The sequence below is a fragment of the Asterias rubens genome, chromosome 16, assembly GCF_902459465.1.
Source record: "Asterias rubens chromosome 16, eAstRub1.3, whole genome shotgun sequence".
Taxonomy (NCBI): Eukaryota; Metazoa; Echinodermata; class Asteroidea; order Forcipulatida; family Asteriidae; genus Asterias; species Asterias rubens.
Genome location: NC_047077.1, coordinates 5,207,697 through 5,221,758, shown reverse-complemented (window position 1 = coordinate 5,221,758; position 14,062 = coordinate 5,207,697). Strand labels below are relative to the sequence as shown.

Below are 14,062 nucleotides of genomic sequence, written 5' to 3'. Positions count from 1 at the left end.
TTTTCTTTCGCATTTGCTTGCATTTAATGCTGTCTCTGATTGTGATGATGTAACATTTGTTTCTCCATCGCTATTTGCGGAGTTATGTTTCTCAATGTTGTTGTTGCCCATGTTTCTGCTCTAAAGTTATTGTTGGTAGCACACACTGATCTTTCTCTCCCAAGTGCCATGCTCTTATCACCCAGTATCGTCCAAAGCAGCTCAATTCTGCCTTATCCTGGCGATCCCCTTCTGCCATGCGAAACATACGCCGCTGGCATTTTCACCCGGTGATCAAACAAGCAACAGTTCCAGACATAATTTGATCAAAGTCAAACTCACAAAATGGCTCAAATGCCTCAATGCACCTTGATGTGAATTGGGTGTTTTCTCTGGAGCAAGGGTTGTAATTAATTATGGAAACAAAAAGCACGTGGGACTTCTCTTTGAGGTAGCCGCGACACAAGGGAAAGTGTTATTGATTTTGTTAACAAGATTTATTCGGAAAATTTACCGTGATGTCGTCATCAATCAAGCTGCCCAGATTAACCATGGCTCATTTTCATAGAGCTGTTAAACAGACAACTCTGCTGAGCAAATTATTTGCCCCAAAATTTCTTTACTAAGAAAAAATATCAGTCACAGCAACGGAACTGTATGGTATTCTTGCTTGGAACCTTTTTTTGCTAAGCAAGACTTGTTTGTTCTTATCACACTTCTGTGCAAACTTGTGTGCTAAAAAAAACACGGTCAGAATTCCATCCCATAACAACAATTATCCACAGTCAAACATTGTTCCCAAACGCAAATAAAGCCAGTTTCCTTGAGAAGAGATGAGTGACGTCATCTAATTAGTATGCAAGGCTCGGTAGAAGAAGGCGATTTATATTCTAACATTTGTCTACTTTATTTAAAGTTTCATGTCAATAAGCATCAAACGAATAAAAGTCTATACATTCTGAAAATATTACTCTACAATGACAAAAGGTGTTTTTGTAGCTCACAAACTAGAAATTAATCTATTTTTATACGACCACCAATCATAATGAACAATGGAGGGCGCCATCTTTGAATGCTGATAACGGTGCTTGCGAGTGTGACCCGGATGCACACGTGTGTTTCGTGTGTGGGCTGACAACAAACCACACGTGTGTGAGTTTACACTTCGGAAACGGCCCTTGGAGACAGGTTATTTTTATAGCCAAAACCCTGGAAATATACTCTGCAAAGGTTATTCAGGAATTCGTCATCTTGAAGAGGACATTTTAAAGGTAAGAATTACAAAAAGGGGAGTTAACTGGTGGTATAGACATAGTTAGAAATGAGCATTTTGGAAACTGTTTTTTATTTCCAGCAACGGTGCGGGACCATGTTGCATACAAAATGGCGATTAACCCTCGAAGCAGCCGCGGGGAAAATTAAACATGCTGGGCGCAATCGGAAGACAAATTGGGGTAAATTTTTCGTGCACGCCATCAATGTTTATCCGCCCAAAATTAGCTCAAATTACACTTAACTGTTGTGTTACCTTACGTACGAAGGGTAGAATAGTTTCCGTATTCCGAATATAAATTACTTTGTAATAACTTTATGTTTATTTAGGCCTACTCAAATCAGATATTCCTTTTTGTAAAAATTTGTGGCAGGATACGGAAAGTTTTCCCTATTTTGTTAACCTATGAGTTTACCCACCATGAAATCACTACAGTTAACTTATAATGAGTGATGTCTATGCCTCAGGGTAAATATAATACAATAATATAGGGCTTATTTTGCATCGGGGATAAAGAATATTAATTTTGGTTTTCACCCATACACCGATGTGTGTTAGCACTGTATACTCACTACTTTCCCGAGTCCTGCGTAAAAATATCACAGGCATGTTACTCGGTGGGATTCGAACCCACCCGAGTAACATGCCTGTGATATTTTTTTCACAGGACTCGGGAAAGTACCGAGTATATACAGTGCTAACACACATCGGTGTATGGGTAAAAAAAAAAATTAAAATATAGGGCCTATTAGTAGGTCGATACGGGCATTCTGTAGTGATAAAAAAACAAAAAAAACAACAACATGAAGCTGGCCCTCCACCTGCGCACCTCGGAGCCGAGTCCGAGGGTTAACAATCAATGATGAAGTAAAGAAGTTCATTCTTCCCACAAATGCCTGAGGTTCCAAGCTCAATGAAGACAGAACGGCGAGTGTTGGTACACCACGCCCGGGCCCCATATTTTATTAGCATAAAACCTTTACCTGGTAACGAGTAATGGGGAGAAGTTGGTAGAGTAAAACACTGTGAGAAACGGCTCCCTCTAGAAGTGGAGTAGTTTTCGAGAAAGAAGTAATTTTCCACGAAGTGATTTCGAGACCTCGGGTTTAGAATTTGAGGTCTCGAAATCAAGCATCTGAACGCACACAACTTCGTGTGACAAGGGTGTTTTTTCTTTCATCATTATCTCGCAACTTCGACAACCGATTGAGCTCAAATTTTAACAGGTTTGTAATTATATGCATATGTTGAGTACAGCAAGTGAGAACACTGGTCTTTGACAATTACCAATAGTGTCCAATGTCTATAAGTGCTAAACCTATCACACATTATTATTGGTGCAGCTGAGGGGAGCGGGCGAATGTGCGGATCAATTCTTCTTAATTTATTTGGAACTACCCTTAGGCTAATCATCACTCTTTTATAAAAGTGATTTTGAGGTGGGTAGACTCAGATTTTGACAAAATGTTTGATGGCAGATTAGTTTATTATGGACACATTAAAATGTGCACCAAAAATCCTAATGTGTGCATAAAAACTTAAAGGCACTAGATACTATTGGTAATTGCTCAACCGGCTCCCTCCCTCTCTCTGAAGTTTTCGAGAAAGATGTTCTCACTAAAACATTTGAATTTGATTTCGATCCTACTAGAATTTGATTTTGGGGTCTCGAATTCAAGCAATTCAATTTTTCACAGCTTTGTTATTTTGTGCATATTATGTTGAGGTTCACCTAGGAGACTGGTCTATGACAATTACCAATAGTGTCTGTCTTTTTTTAATCCTTTGAATTTGGGCTTGTTTGTAGAGTATGGAATGTGCAAATCCATGTGGGCCTTTGTACATAATTAGTATTTTTTGGGGCAGAAAACTAACATTTGAAGCCCTTTCCGCCCGTGACGAGTAGACTTATGTCATACATAAGGGTGGGGCTTTACCTGTGTAAGGTATGTGCGGATCCAGTAATTTCTTGAGGGTGATAATATGTGCCTTTGTACTTTGAATTTCTCTCCAGAATGACTAATATTGACGTCTGGAAAACACTCTTCGAGCTAACGATTCTGTGGAATAGGCTTGCATGAACGTCTTTTTGAGCACGACAGACTTGTTGCAGGGTCCCCGGAAAGTGTTCCAAGCTGAATATCCAAGCAAAGCAAAACACAGGTACTCATATTTTCTCTCTCTAGCTACCAACCTAGTTCAGGAGTTATGGTTTAGTTCCGCCATGGTTCCACAGACTCGGGCGATGTATCCAAACCGACAGTATGAAGCCAAATTTCATACGTGCACAAAAATCTGAAACCCTCAGCCCTGACAACACATAAATTCTTTCACAGTGTTCATTTGTTGACAGTTTAAACAGCATGTATTATTGTGTTTTTATGTTTTAACCAACTCACTACAAACCAAAACAATAGAGAGTGGTTTAAAGGTAAGGTAAGGTTCTTTTTTTAATTTTTTAATTTTTTCTTTTATTTAATTATTTGCAACCACATACGGTTGGATTCATTATAAAAAATAAAATAAAAATACTAAAACTTACAAAAATACATCACAAAAAAACTTTAAAATCATTAAACTATGTATTAAAAAAATAAGAAGGGAAATAACGATAATTAATCAACAGACCAACTTTGGTCCACAACAATAATATTGAGTGCAATTCAAAAGCATGACCATTGTGCTTCAAACATTTACTGGACCAAAGTGTAATTCCAATGAAATCCAAAGTACTTAAAATAAATGTTTCAAGGATGAAAATAGTCTGTAATCTTGCTTTGTTGGTCATTTTTGCCACACTGAACTAAGCTTGCCTCCAGTCCAGCAATTCGCAGAAAATCTTCATTACTCGACTCCTCCCTGTTGTTGAAGAAGTCCTGAAGACGGGCAAGAAAGTGGAATGCCTCGTTGGTCGATGGAGAATGATGCATCATCGCATCTTCATATGACTCATCCATTGAAAGTTCCACTGCGGGCTCCTCACCCCGTTCCTTTTGGGCGGGTGAATTATGCTTCGCCTTCACTCTGGAATCCTTTGCAAGTGTCTTGGTTCCCATAGGTTGGAGGTGCTGGGTAATAAGTACTTGGTGACGCTTCCGGAAGCGACACAACCATCCCCAGCTTGCCTTGAAGTTGTTGCGACCCAACTCCATCGCCAGCTCCCTGGCCTTTGCACGGATTGTGACACTGGTCACTGGAAGTTTCTTCGCCAACGTCTTCTGCATCCACAACAGCATGGACTTTTCAATGTCGCTGTGGATAGATAGGCGCATGCGTTTACATGAGTGTTCGTAAGACTTGCTGCATTTGACGATCTCCTTTCGCTTCTTCAGTATAGTCCATAGGGTACTGGAGGCAAGTCCAAACTGCCGAGCCAGTTCGGACTTTTTGATTTCTGGGTGCTCCTCCACGGCCTTGATAATTTCCAATTTTTTTTCAAGACTCAACGACAGCCGTTTGATTCCGTTTGCCAATGTTGTAGTTTCTGAAAGGATACAGACGATGCTCATGTTATAAATAAACATGCGAATCAGTTAGGAATGAATGAGATTTGTTTTGCCCAAAAATTTAGTCAATCACTTGCAATTTTATGACAAAATTTCATGATGCAACTTTTAGCTGTGAATCTTGGAACTTAACAATTTAATGTTTGTTCAAATTTGGCAACTAAGAAGTACATCCTGTACTTGAACCACTGCCATTAAATGCAAGTTAGCATTGCATACAAAAAACCATTGATTACATGTGCAAGCTAGTCGTTAGAAATAGAAGTATGGCTATCTTTCTATGTTTAGCCCATTATGAAGTGGATGGCCCCCCCTAGCTAAAGTTTGGCACTAGTATTACTTTAGATGATCTAGTTTGTATTAGTTAGCACTGCAGTGGCTTGCAGTTGCACTATGGGTGGTTATTAACACACTTTAAATGTCAAGAAGAAAATGTACAGTAGGCTTACTGTGTAAGGAGAATTTTGTTCACCCTAAAAAAAAGGAAACAAAAAACCCCAACAAACACAAATCTAATCATTCACTGCACGTTTAGATCGAGACCACGCATGTTAAACAGCGCCCTCAAGACTCGGTTGATTTGTCAACTGCATCCACTGGGTCGTGCCATAGATAGCATGCAAATTGCATAGCAATCGTACTACAACTTTGATAGCGGCGCTCGTAGGCAAAGTCTAAACATAATTTTAAGTTGGTTACAAGCAGGTTATTTTGTTGTACTCACCACACATTTTGACAATCACTCAGTTGAAAAATCATTCAAACTTAAAATGATCGAAGCGTGTCCGGTTTTCTACTATACGATCGAGCGGCGACCGCATTCATTGACAAAACGACGCCATTTTGTTTTCAAAATTAGATTCCGAATAACCGATAAACGTTTTGGAATCGATTGTACCGATTTTATTCGGTTATCTGTTGATGGAATCGCAGCCGTTTATTTCAAACAATAGTTTCTAATGCGGTTTGAGTATTTTCCCTAAACAATGGCCAGGCATTACAAATAAACGTGAAAAAGAAACTCAAAGAGAACAAAATGAGAACATAAAATTTCAATGTTTTAGTTATGTGCTCCCTTATGGTAGTTGTTTTAAAGTGCAAGAGTTCAAACAAATACTTTCTAATGCGGTTTGAGTGTTTTCCCTAAAAAATTGCCAGGCATTACAAATAAACGTGAAAAAGAAAGAGAAAAAAATGAGAACATAAAATTTCAATGCTTTAGTTTTGTGCTCCCTTTTGGTAGTTGTTTTAAAGTGCAAGAGTTTTTTTTTTTAGCTCAAACCCCTTTTTGCCAATTGCCATAAATGGGCAGTGAAAATTAAACAACCTCTACAAAAATAAACAACCAAACAATTAATTTATCTGTACTGCTCTTATACTTTTGCTTTATTTGTAAACAACAACGATACGTATACAAAAAACATTTACCAAGTATACAGTTTTCGTGCCCTGTCTACAATTCATTCGCCTGCTAGCTTCAGATTTTAATATTGATTTGATCTTTTATAACAACACAAAAACACACACTTATTATACATATACCTCTTGGGAGGAATCTTTTGTACTTTCTAATCAACTTTTTTTTGTTGAGTTCTATTATTCAGAATGGTTAACATTTCAGAAAACTAAATTTCAATTTAGGAACACTACTCCACGAGTCCATGTCAACATATTTAATGACACACTGATGAACAGCTTAGCTTTCATCAATGCAAAAAATCATTACAAAACTAGACATACCAGTTTGAATAACTCTGATTTAAATAGTAATTTGGGCATTTTATTGTGCTCCAACTTTATGATTTTGTGCCGAAGTTGCTTAAAGGGAAGGTACACTAATGGTAATTGTCAAAGACCAGTGTTCTCATTTGGTGTATCAACATGTGCATAAAATAAAAAACCTGTGAAAATTTGAACTCAATTGGTCATCAGAGTTGGGAGAAAATGATGAAAGAAAAAACACCCTTGTTGGATGAATTTGTGCGCTTTCTGATAGGAATAAACGACTTCTAGCTAGAAGTCTTTTAATATTTTAGTGAGAAGTTACCTCTTTTTCAAAAACTACTTTACTTCAGAGGGAGTCGTTTCCCACAACGTTTTATACTATCAACAGCTCTCCAATGCTAGTTACCAAGTCAGTTAAAAAAAAATTGGTTTTGAAATTAAACAAGTTCACTAGGCTTACAGACCTGGATGGAATTACCAAGGCCATGGTATAGTTATTTTGCCCTTGCCTTGGCCTTGGTGTCCCTTAACAACTTCTGATTATTGTTGAGATTTCCTAAAGGAAGTGCCTCCTGTAAAATGCAAATGGCCTTGCCCTCTCAACCACAAATTCCAAGCCAATATTGTGCAAATATTATTTCAATTTGAAAACTTGTTATAAAAAATCCCTTTGTTGCATCATCATATATATTCCATTAATCTATATTTAAATATAAACTTAACACATTTCTGTCTGCATGAATTTCATATGTCTGAAGTATAACACCATTTTACCCTGTATTTATTTAGATTATAGTACTATTTCACAAATGCAAATATTTGTGTCATGCAGCTGAATTAATATTTCTTTTCAATTACTCATCATAATTTAAGGTGCGCAACATTGTGTTCAGCTTTGAATACAATAATTTGAAAGACTGTGGCTAAGTGTTTTAACACACACAAATATTATTATGCAACAATGAACTGATTTTGTAGGAATGGATTTAGCAATTTTAGTAACAAACATGTAAGTCTATTAAAAATTCTCTCTAAAAAACTTTGGAATAAGGAATAAACATGGATGTTAAGATAACCTGTGCAATTTAACTGTTGAAAAGTATTAAATGAAGTTCTACTACCATTGATTATAGTAAAAGATGGCATGTCGTAGCCCGAGCCGCTTAGTGCATCAGACTCGAGTTCTGGTGGTTAAAACATCAGGGTGTTGGTTCAAATCTCAGTCATGACACTTGTGTCCTTGAGGAAGACACTTCCTAACTTCTGTGTACCCATGGGTAAAAAGGCACCTGTGACGGTAAAGAGATGGCTCTTGTGATTGACTTAGCATTAGTGCGCTACATATTGGCAGCACAGGCTGAATTACGTACACCCCCCCTAGGGAGCTGATCAGCTGAGATGGTTTATGGTTTAAGGAATGAAATAAATAGCCAAGTAACCAGGGGTAAAATTGTTGGAGTGAAATGAGTGACAGAATGAGCACCATATAAGAAGTCAATATTACTATAATTTTTATGATTAAAACTACTATTGTTCACCTTTTGTTTTTTAAATTCGTCAAATAACTTTCAATAGAAATATTTTGCATATTATCCTAATACAACATTAAAAATAAACTTCTGGTATTTCATGTATTTTTCTCTTGTACTTAAATGATATACTTCAATGCCTTTTCTTCATTCTCATTACTTGTATAAAATAATCATTACTTGTATAAAATAATCATTGGAAACAAAATACAATGCTATGAGCAAAGTTTTTATAAAAACTAGCTAATAAAATAGATACTATATTTTCAATACTTTACGATTTATACTTCCTTTAAGTATGCATAGCGCTTTTGGCATAACATAGCCTTAGTACATGCCAATTGTGAACTTGGCTCAGTGAGCTATCCCGGCATTTTAAAGCAACAATCCAGGGAAACGAATATTTTTGATTAAAAATGTTCTGCTAGGCAAAAACAAGCAGGATACCAGTCACATATTGTATATATGACAAGGTACTAAGGTTGGTAACCTTATTCAAGTAAGCAAATTTCTTTTTGTGCATACACTACTTTTTGTGCTAAAAACAGCTCTATGAAGTGGGCCCTGGTTAGGGGGGGGGGGGGGTGAGAGGGGGGGGGGCTATGGTATTTGAATCTGTGTAGGGTACAAGACTAACATCATTAAATAAACAGACCTTTCTTACATTTTAATTTTAGGTATTGTTTAAATAGTAATGCTGTATTAAATACACCAAATAAATCAATTTCTGTTGTGACAAAAGCATACATTTAGAAGCAAAACCCCCCAAAACAAAAAACAAACAACACAACATAACACCCAGCAAACAAACAAACAAAGAATCTCAGGGTTCGAATTAAGGGCATGTGGCTTGCAATATATAGGTCTACTGGGCCATATTTTTGTTTACAATACCAGAAAAGAACCTGGTACACAATTAAGCTGACTGTTTTCAATCGCACAAGCATTATGAAAAGATGGATCTCATTTGCTAAGCTTAGATATGGTATATTTAGTATGCCTCGAAGTTGGATACGTACATGCTTATGCTTTGATTATTGATACAATTGTAAGATATCAATAAGGCACAAAGTCATTATTGTACATCCTTTTCTTTTGTATTACACTGTGACAGAGGTGAGTTTTAGTCAATTGAAAAACACAAGACCACTGGTCTTCACTGGCTCAAGGCTAGAATCACTTGGACCTGTGGCCCAGGTTCTTGGCCAATTCTCAAATTATTTTGAGGTCACTACAAAGCATGGCAATATAAAGTCCAACATCACTACAATTAAGGTGTGTTTTTTTCTTTCTTTTTAGGCAGTTATGAGAATACGCACATTTCCAAGAATGGTGGATTAACCAGGTGAGTCTGCTGCCACCTAGCGTCCCCCACAGCATCGTGGTCACAATAAACATTTTATCACTATTTCCTGATGAACAAAATTTACAACTCTTCACCACCTTACAAATTTTGTTTGAAAAGTACAGCAATAACCATGGACAACACTTTCTTTAAGACATTTTGTTCTTCTCCTTAGAAGAAACCCTCCAGCTTGGATAAAACACAACAAACACCCTTTCACCCCCCCCCCCCCCTCCAAAAAGAAAAGAAAACCACAACATGAAAAAAAAAGGAATACTGTTGCAGCCAACTTGGAGTTCGAGCTAGCTCATTAGCCGGTGTCAAACCTTTGTGAGATGTAAAAGCGTCCTCATTGGATGCCTCATTGATTGGTTTGAAACCTTTGTGAGATGTAAAGCATCCTCATTGGTCAATTTCAAACCTTTGTGAGATGTAAAGGGTCCTGATTGGTTGTCTTGGGGTCAGTTGTATCTTCCTTGAATGCTGCATTGTCCACTGCTTGCATCTCTTTATCTGTTACCTTCAATTCAATTCCAGAAAAGTACAAAGTTTGCATTTAATACAAGAAAAGTATAAAATTACCAAAATCAATCTAATTTTAACCAAAATATAAATCAGTGGTTCGGATAAAGTAGATACAAGCCAATTGCTTCTTCTAAGAACACAGATTGGAGGGCCCTCAATTTTTCACTGTCCGTCCTACGGCTGATGTAAATGTCCATCCAGACATTCCATTGTGTATTATTATTATCATTACTGCGCCTTGAACACCCAGCAGGGTGGATATGTGCGCATTACAAGTCTTATTATTATTATTATTATTCCAAAAAGGACACAAAAAGCACATGGAGTAGGACCCTATATACATCGGTGGTTCGGCGGTTAATAATGGGTGCGTCTGATTAGCTTCCCTAGTCACACCCGGGTCGGCCCCCAGTGCCCTGCTTGTGGAGTGGGTCACTTGGATGGGGGTGACCCGAGGTGCATGACATCACCACGAGAGGACGAGTGTGATGGTTCGATTAGCTCATGGCAGGGGCTCACCCAGGGGCTCACGCACAGCGCGGTCAGGGCTCACCCGAGTGAGCACCGCGGGGTCGAACGCACCCACAGTTGCGTCATGGGTTAGAAAACCCCACACATTTGGCCTGATAATGAGGAGTTGAACTGGCCTCTGGTTACTCTAGAATGCAGGGGGTCATGGGTTCGAATCCCGCCAATGTAGCATTTGTGTTTTCTTCCAAAGTATCATACATAATTATTTGCTGTCAGTGTGAAACCCCAACACCATAAATTAAACTTACTGTTGGTACTTCAATGTGTGTGTTCATGGACTGCAGTGCCATGGTTAGACTTTTCCGCCACTGTGGGTCCGTCTTCTTCTCCAGGGTGGTACTCTGGGCGTATTCCATTTTACTGACAGTGATAATTGGTTTCTTGCTCAGGTTGTGTCTGGCTCTCAACCAGGTCAACAAAATCACTGCTACACCTGCAGATATTGAAAACGAAAATTCCACATGAGTTACTAGACCTTGGGTCAGTCATGTCAGTGCCCCCCCCCCCCCAAGCCACTAAAGCTAATGCCAGGAGTCCAGTGTCAAATCCGAGCCCTGTACTGTCATACTAATTTGAAAGGAATGGGTGTAGGATGCTCCCTTAAAGTAATTGGACATGTGAGACAAGTATTCTCACTTGGTGTATCCCAACATACATGAAATAACAAATTGGAGTTCAATTTGGAACCGAGAATTGCAAGAATATATTGAAATAAACACCACCCTTGTTCCACAAATGTTTGTGCTTTCAGATGCCTGAGAAAAGGCTTCAGGCCTGGAGTCATTCTCAGATTCAAAGAACCATATTTTGTCAAAAACTATTCAAAGAGAGATTTTTTTCACAATGTTTTATACTATCAACAGCTCTCCATTGCTCGTTACCAAGTAATTTTTTATGCTAAATATATATTTTGAGTAATTACCAAAAGTGTCCATAGCCTTTAATACCAGTTTTGACATACTCACCTAAGAGTACAAGAGCTAGTGCAATTGCAATGCCTATTCCAACCCACTGTTGTGTTGTAAGCACAGAACCGCTTTTATTTACATCAGTCATTGTTGTGGCAATAAAATCTGTGGATGTACTTGGAGTTGATGCCTTGCTTTGAGTGGTGGATGAAGGTGTAGATTCGCTGACAGGCGTTGTTGTTTGTAGAGTACTTGGAAGTGTGATATAAGGGGTGATAGATAGGGTGGGGACAGGGGTGATAGATAGGGTGGGGGAAGGACTGTTGGTGGCTGGTGTTGATGGTTGAGTAGAGAATGTTGTCGTGGATTTGTCAACTCCACTCGTTGAACCATCTGTAACTCGTGGCGTTGTGGATGTTGAGTTGAGTGTTGAGGTTTCCGGAGTTGAAGTGGATGTAAAAGAAGACTGTGATGTTAGTGGAGTTGTTGGTTCTGGCTGACTGGTTGAGTTGAATACTACTGTTGATGGTTTTGTTTGAGTTGATATTTCAGATTGATCCTCGCTCGTTTCCACATACTCTGTAGTTCCCCCTTCAGTGAGCTGGGGTTTTGTGCAGTTATCAACACATTCCGTAGTTGATGTTATGACAGCGTTCACTGAAGTTGAAATAGTTGAAACAGTCCCTGGAGGTGCCGAGTTAAACTCTTCTGATACACCAGGAATTGTTGTTGTGACGCTTTCATTTAGTGAACCTTCTCCTAAATCTAAGAATGGAGGGTAAGTACTGGCAAGGGATCTGGTTGAAGGCACTGGTGTTAGGGAATCAACCTCTAACAGGGGTGGGAGCTCTGTCGTTGAATGAGCCACAGGCGTGATGGCCACTTGGAGCATGACAATTCTAAAAACTGCAGAGTGGGATCAAAGAGAATTTAATCAAATTTACATTATTATTTAAAATAAAAAGTGTGGGGGGCGGGGGCGGGAACGAGTTACAAAGTACACATCCTCACCAAATAAAACCAACAGGGTCAAAGGCAAGGCTCGAATTTTACTCTGGACCACAGGGCCAGTAAACTAACGACTGGACATCAATCATGAGTCTGTGATTTTTCTTTTGCCGATATTTTCAGAAATGCTCATTATTCACTCAAGCTAAGGGCCATTCTTTAGTTAAACTGTTAAACTTTCTTTTGGGAAGCGGCCAATTTCTGAGTGCATTGTTTCAAGACCCACTGAGACTATGATTAAGCTCTGAAAATCATAAATAACAATACCATACATGGAAATACTTATGGAGCATTATGTTGGTTTCACCAGCTACCTTAAATCGATACAATGTTGGCGCATCACGCAAAATATGCATTGTGTGGATGTTCACACCAAAACCTCTTGCTTTTGAAATAAAAAACTAAAATAAGCATTATAAATTGATTGATTTGTCAGTTCCCCTCTTTGAGTCTTGACACAACAATATCGGAATATGGGCTTTGTTTCCATCTTCATTTAAAACCCCAAGCGATCTGAACAGTCTTAAACCAGGGTGAATAAACTCTCTGCTGAGGTATTTGTTGATTAAAAATATTTAAAAACCCTTTTTATAGTTTACATACCTACAATGAACCAGCCTCCACAGTTCCTATAAGTTAGTCGTCCATCTTGTTCTTTCCCCATCCTCATTTTCAGCTCAGTTCATGAGTTTTCCACACACATGATGTTTTGTTCACCCTTTTTTTCTGAAAAAATAGAAATCACATGAATTTCATTCATCATGAAAATGAAATGAATTCAGACAGGGTTGGGTTTTTATTTTATGGCCGTATGTTACGGTGTAATTTTGCTCAGTTTGTGCATTGACTATTTTTGGGGACTTAGAAACGTTGTTGGTAACAACAATCCAACAACGCAGATTTACAAATTTTATATTATTTTTTACAATAACATTTATATTTAATTAATCATTTATTTTGAACTAAGCAAACAAAGGGTTTCTTTATTCTTACCTATTCTGCCCCTATACAGAAAATCATCTTGTAACCCTCCGTCATATCCTCATTAGTCGTAATACTCACTCATTTGATACACTTTGTTATTATCACCTCCTAATTAAACAAGTTTTCAAGAGGAAATTGGGCGTGTACTTTTCTTGAACTGCTTCGACTCTTGTGTACAAAAACAAATCAGCTATGTTATGAAAACTTGCTATACCGCCCTCTCGTGGCAGTTGGCTAAGTTAGTCAGCTTGGTTAGATTGGTGCTCAAAGGGTAAGGAACCCTGTAGTCAAATGATGGCGGTACGTCTGGGTTGCACACCAAGGGAAATCACCATTGCTTTGCAATAACAAATTTCACGGAATTTCTTAACGGGGTAATTTTGTGCAAGTTTGGAAAACGAGCTGTATCCGCTGTTTTGCAAATTGTCGCTTTCTTCAAAGGTTGCAAGGTGAGAATGCTTTTCTGGAGCTTTGTGAAAGTCTCGTTTGATGATAAATGGTAAATGTCGCAAAGTGTTTTTCACTGACATTTTTAAAGAGGGAAAAAATTAAAAATGACTTATAATTATGCGTTACGGCTGTCCGTGTGCGCGTGCAGCACGGCGGATCCGGTGGCAACGATGGAGTGGGCGGGACTGAAAGGGGTTGGGGGGGGGGTGGAACTAGAAAGTTTTGGACTCAGGATCGAGTGCAAATTATGGATGCTGCCCTCAAGACTAATGATTATAAAATCAAGTAACTGCAGATTT

General features: G+C 38.4%; 3 protein-coding genes across 6 annotated transcripts in view; 1 reads left to right on the top strand and 2 right to left on the bottom strand.

Annotated features, from left to right (window-relative positions):
- The first annotated feature begins 905 nt into the window (after nucleotides 1-905).
- Nucleotides 906-14,062, top strand: part of LOC117301072 (sperm-associated antigen 1-like) — a 35,973-nt gene continuing 22,816 nt past the window's right edge. The window contains exons 1-3 of one of the 3 annotated variants that reach the window (XM_033784955.1): nucleotides 906-1,250; nucleotides 3,267-3,415; nucleotides 9,312-9,357. Coding sequence is in view for 1 of the 3 variants with exons in the window: in XM_033784953.1 (XP_033640844.1) it covers nucleotides 13,810-13,812 (3 nt within the window). In the remaining 2 variants the exon portion in view is untranslated. Of the gene's footprint in view, nucleotides 1,251-3,266; nucleotides 3,416-9,311; nucleotides 9,358-13,503; nucleotides 13,813-14,062 lie in introns of those variants that run through there. The other 2 variants (XM_033784953.1, XM_033784954.1) reach the window with 2 other exon arrangements.
- LOC117301074 (major centromere autoantigen B-like) lies at nucleotides 3,903-5,589 on the bottom strand. The gene is made up of 2 exons (XM_033784958.1): nucleotides 5,483-5,589; nucleotides 3,903-4,736 (listed from the first exon to the last, which is right to left on the bottom strand). Exons 1-2 carry the CDS (start codon nucleotides 5,487-5,489, stop codon nucleotides 4,000-4,002), a joined length of 744 nt encoding a protein of 247 aa, XP_033640849.1. The 5' UTR covers nucleotides 5,490-5,589; the 3' UTR covers nucleotides 3,903-3,999.
- Nucleotides 8,594-13,490, bottom strand: LOC117301073 (uncharacterized protein PB18E9.04c-like). Of its 2 annotated transcripts, none has more exons than XM_033784956.1 (5): nucleotides 13,323-13,490; nucleotides 12,933-13,055; nucleotides 11,379-12,227; nucleotides 10,662-10,846; nucleotides 8,594-9,877 (listed from the first exon to the last, which is right to left on the bottom strand). In XM_033784956.1, exons 2-5 carry the CDS (start codon nucleotides 12,997-12,999, stop codon nucleotides 9,773-9,775), a joined length of 1,206 nt encoding a protein of 401 aa, XP_033640847.1. In that variant the 5' UTR covers nucleotides 13,000-13,055; nucleotides 13,323-13,490; the 3' UTR covers nucleotides 8,594-9,772. The 2 variants fall into 2 exon arrangements, with proteins under 2 accessions (XP_033640847.1, XP_033640848.1); XM_033784957.1 differs by having other exon boundaries at nucleotides 13,419-13,480.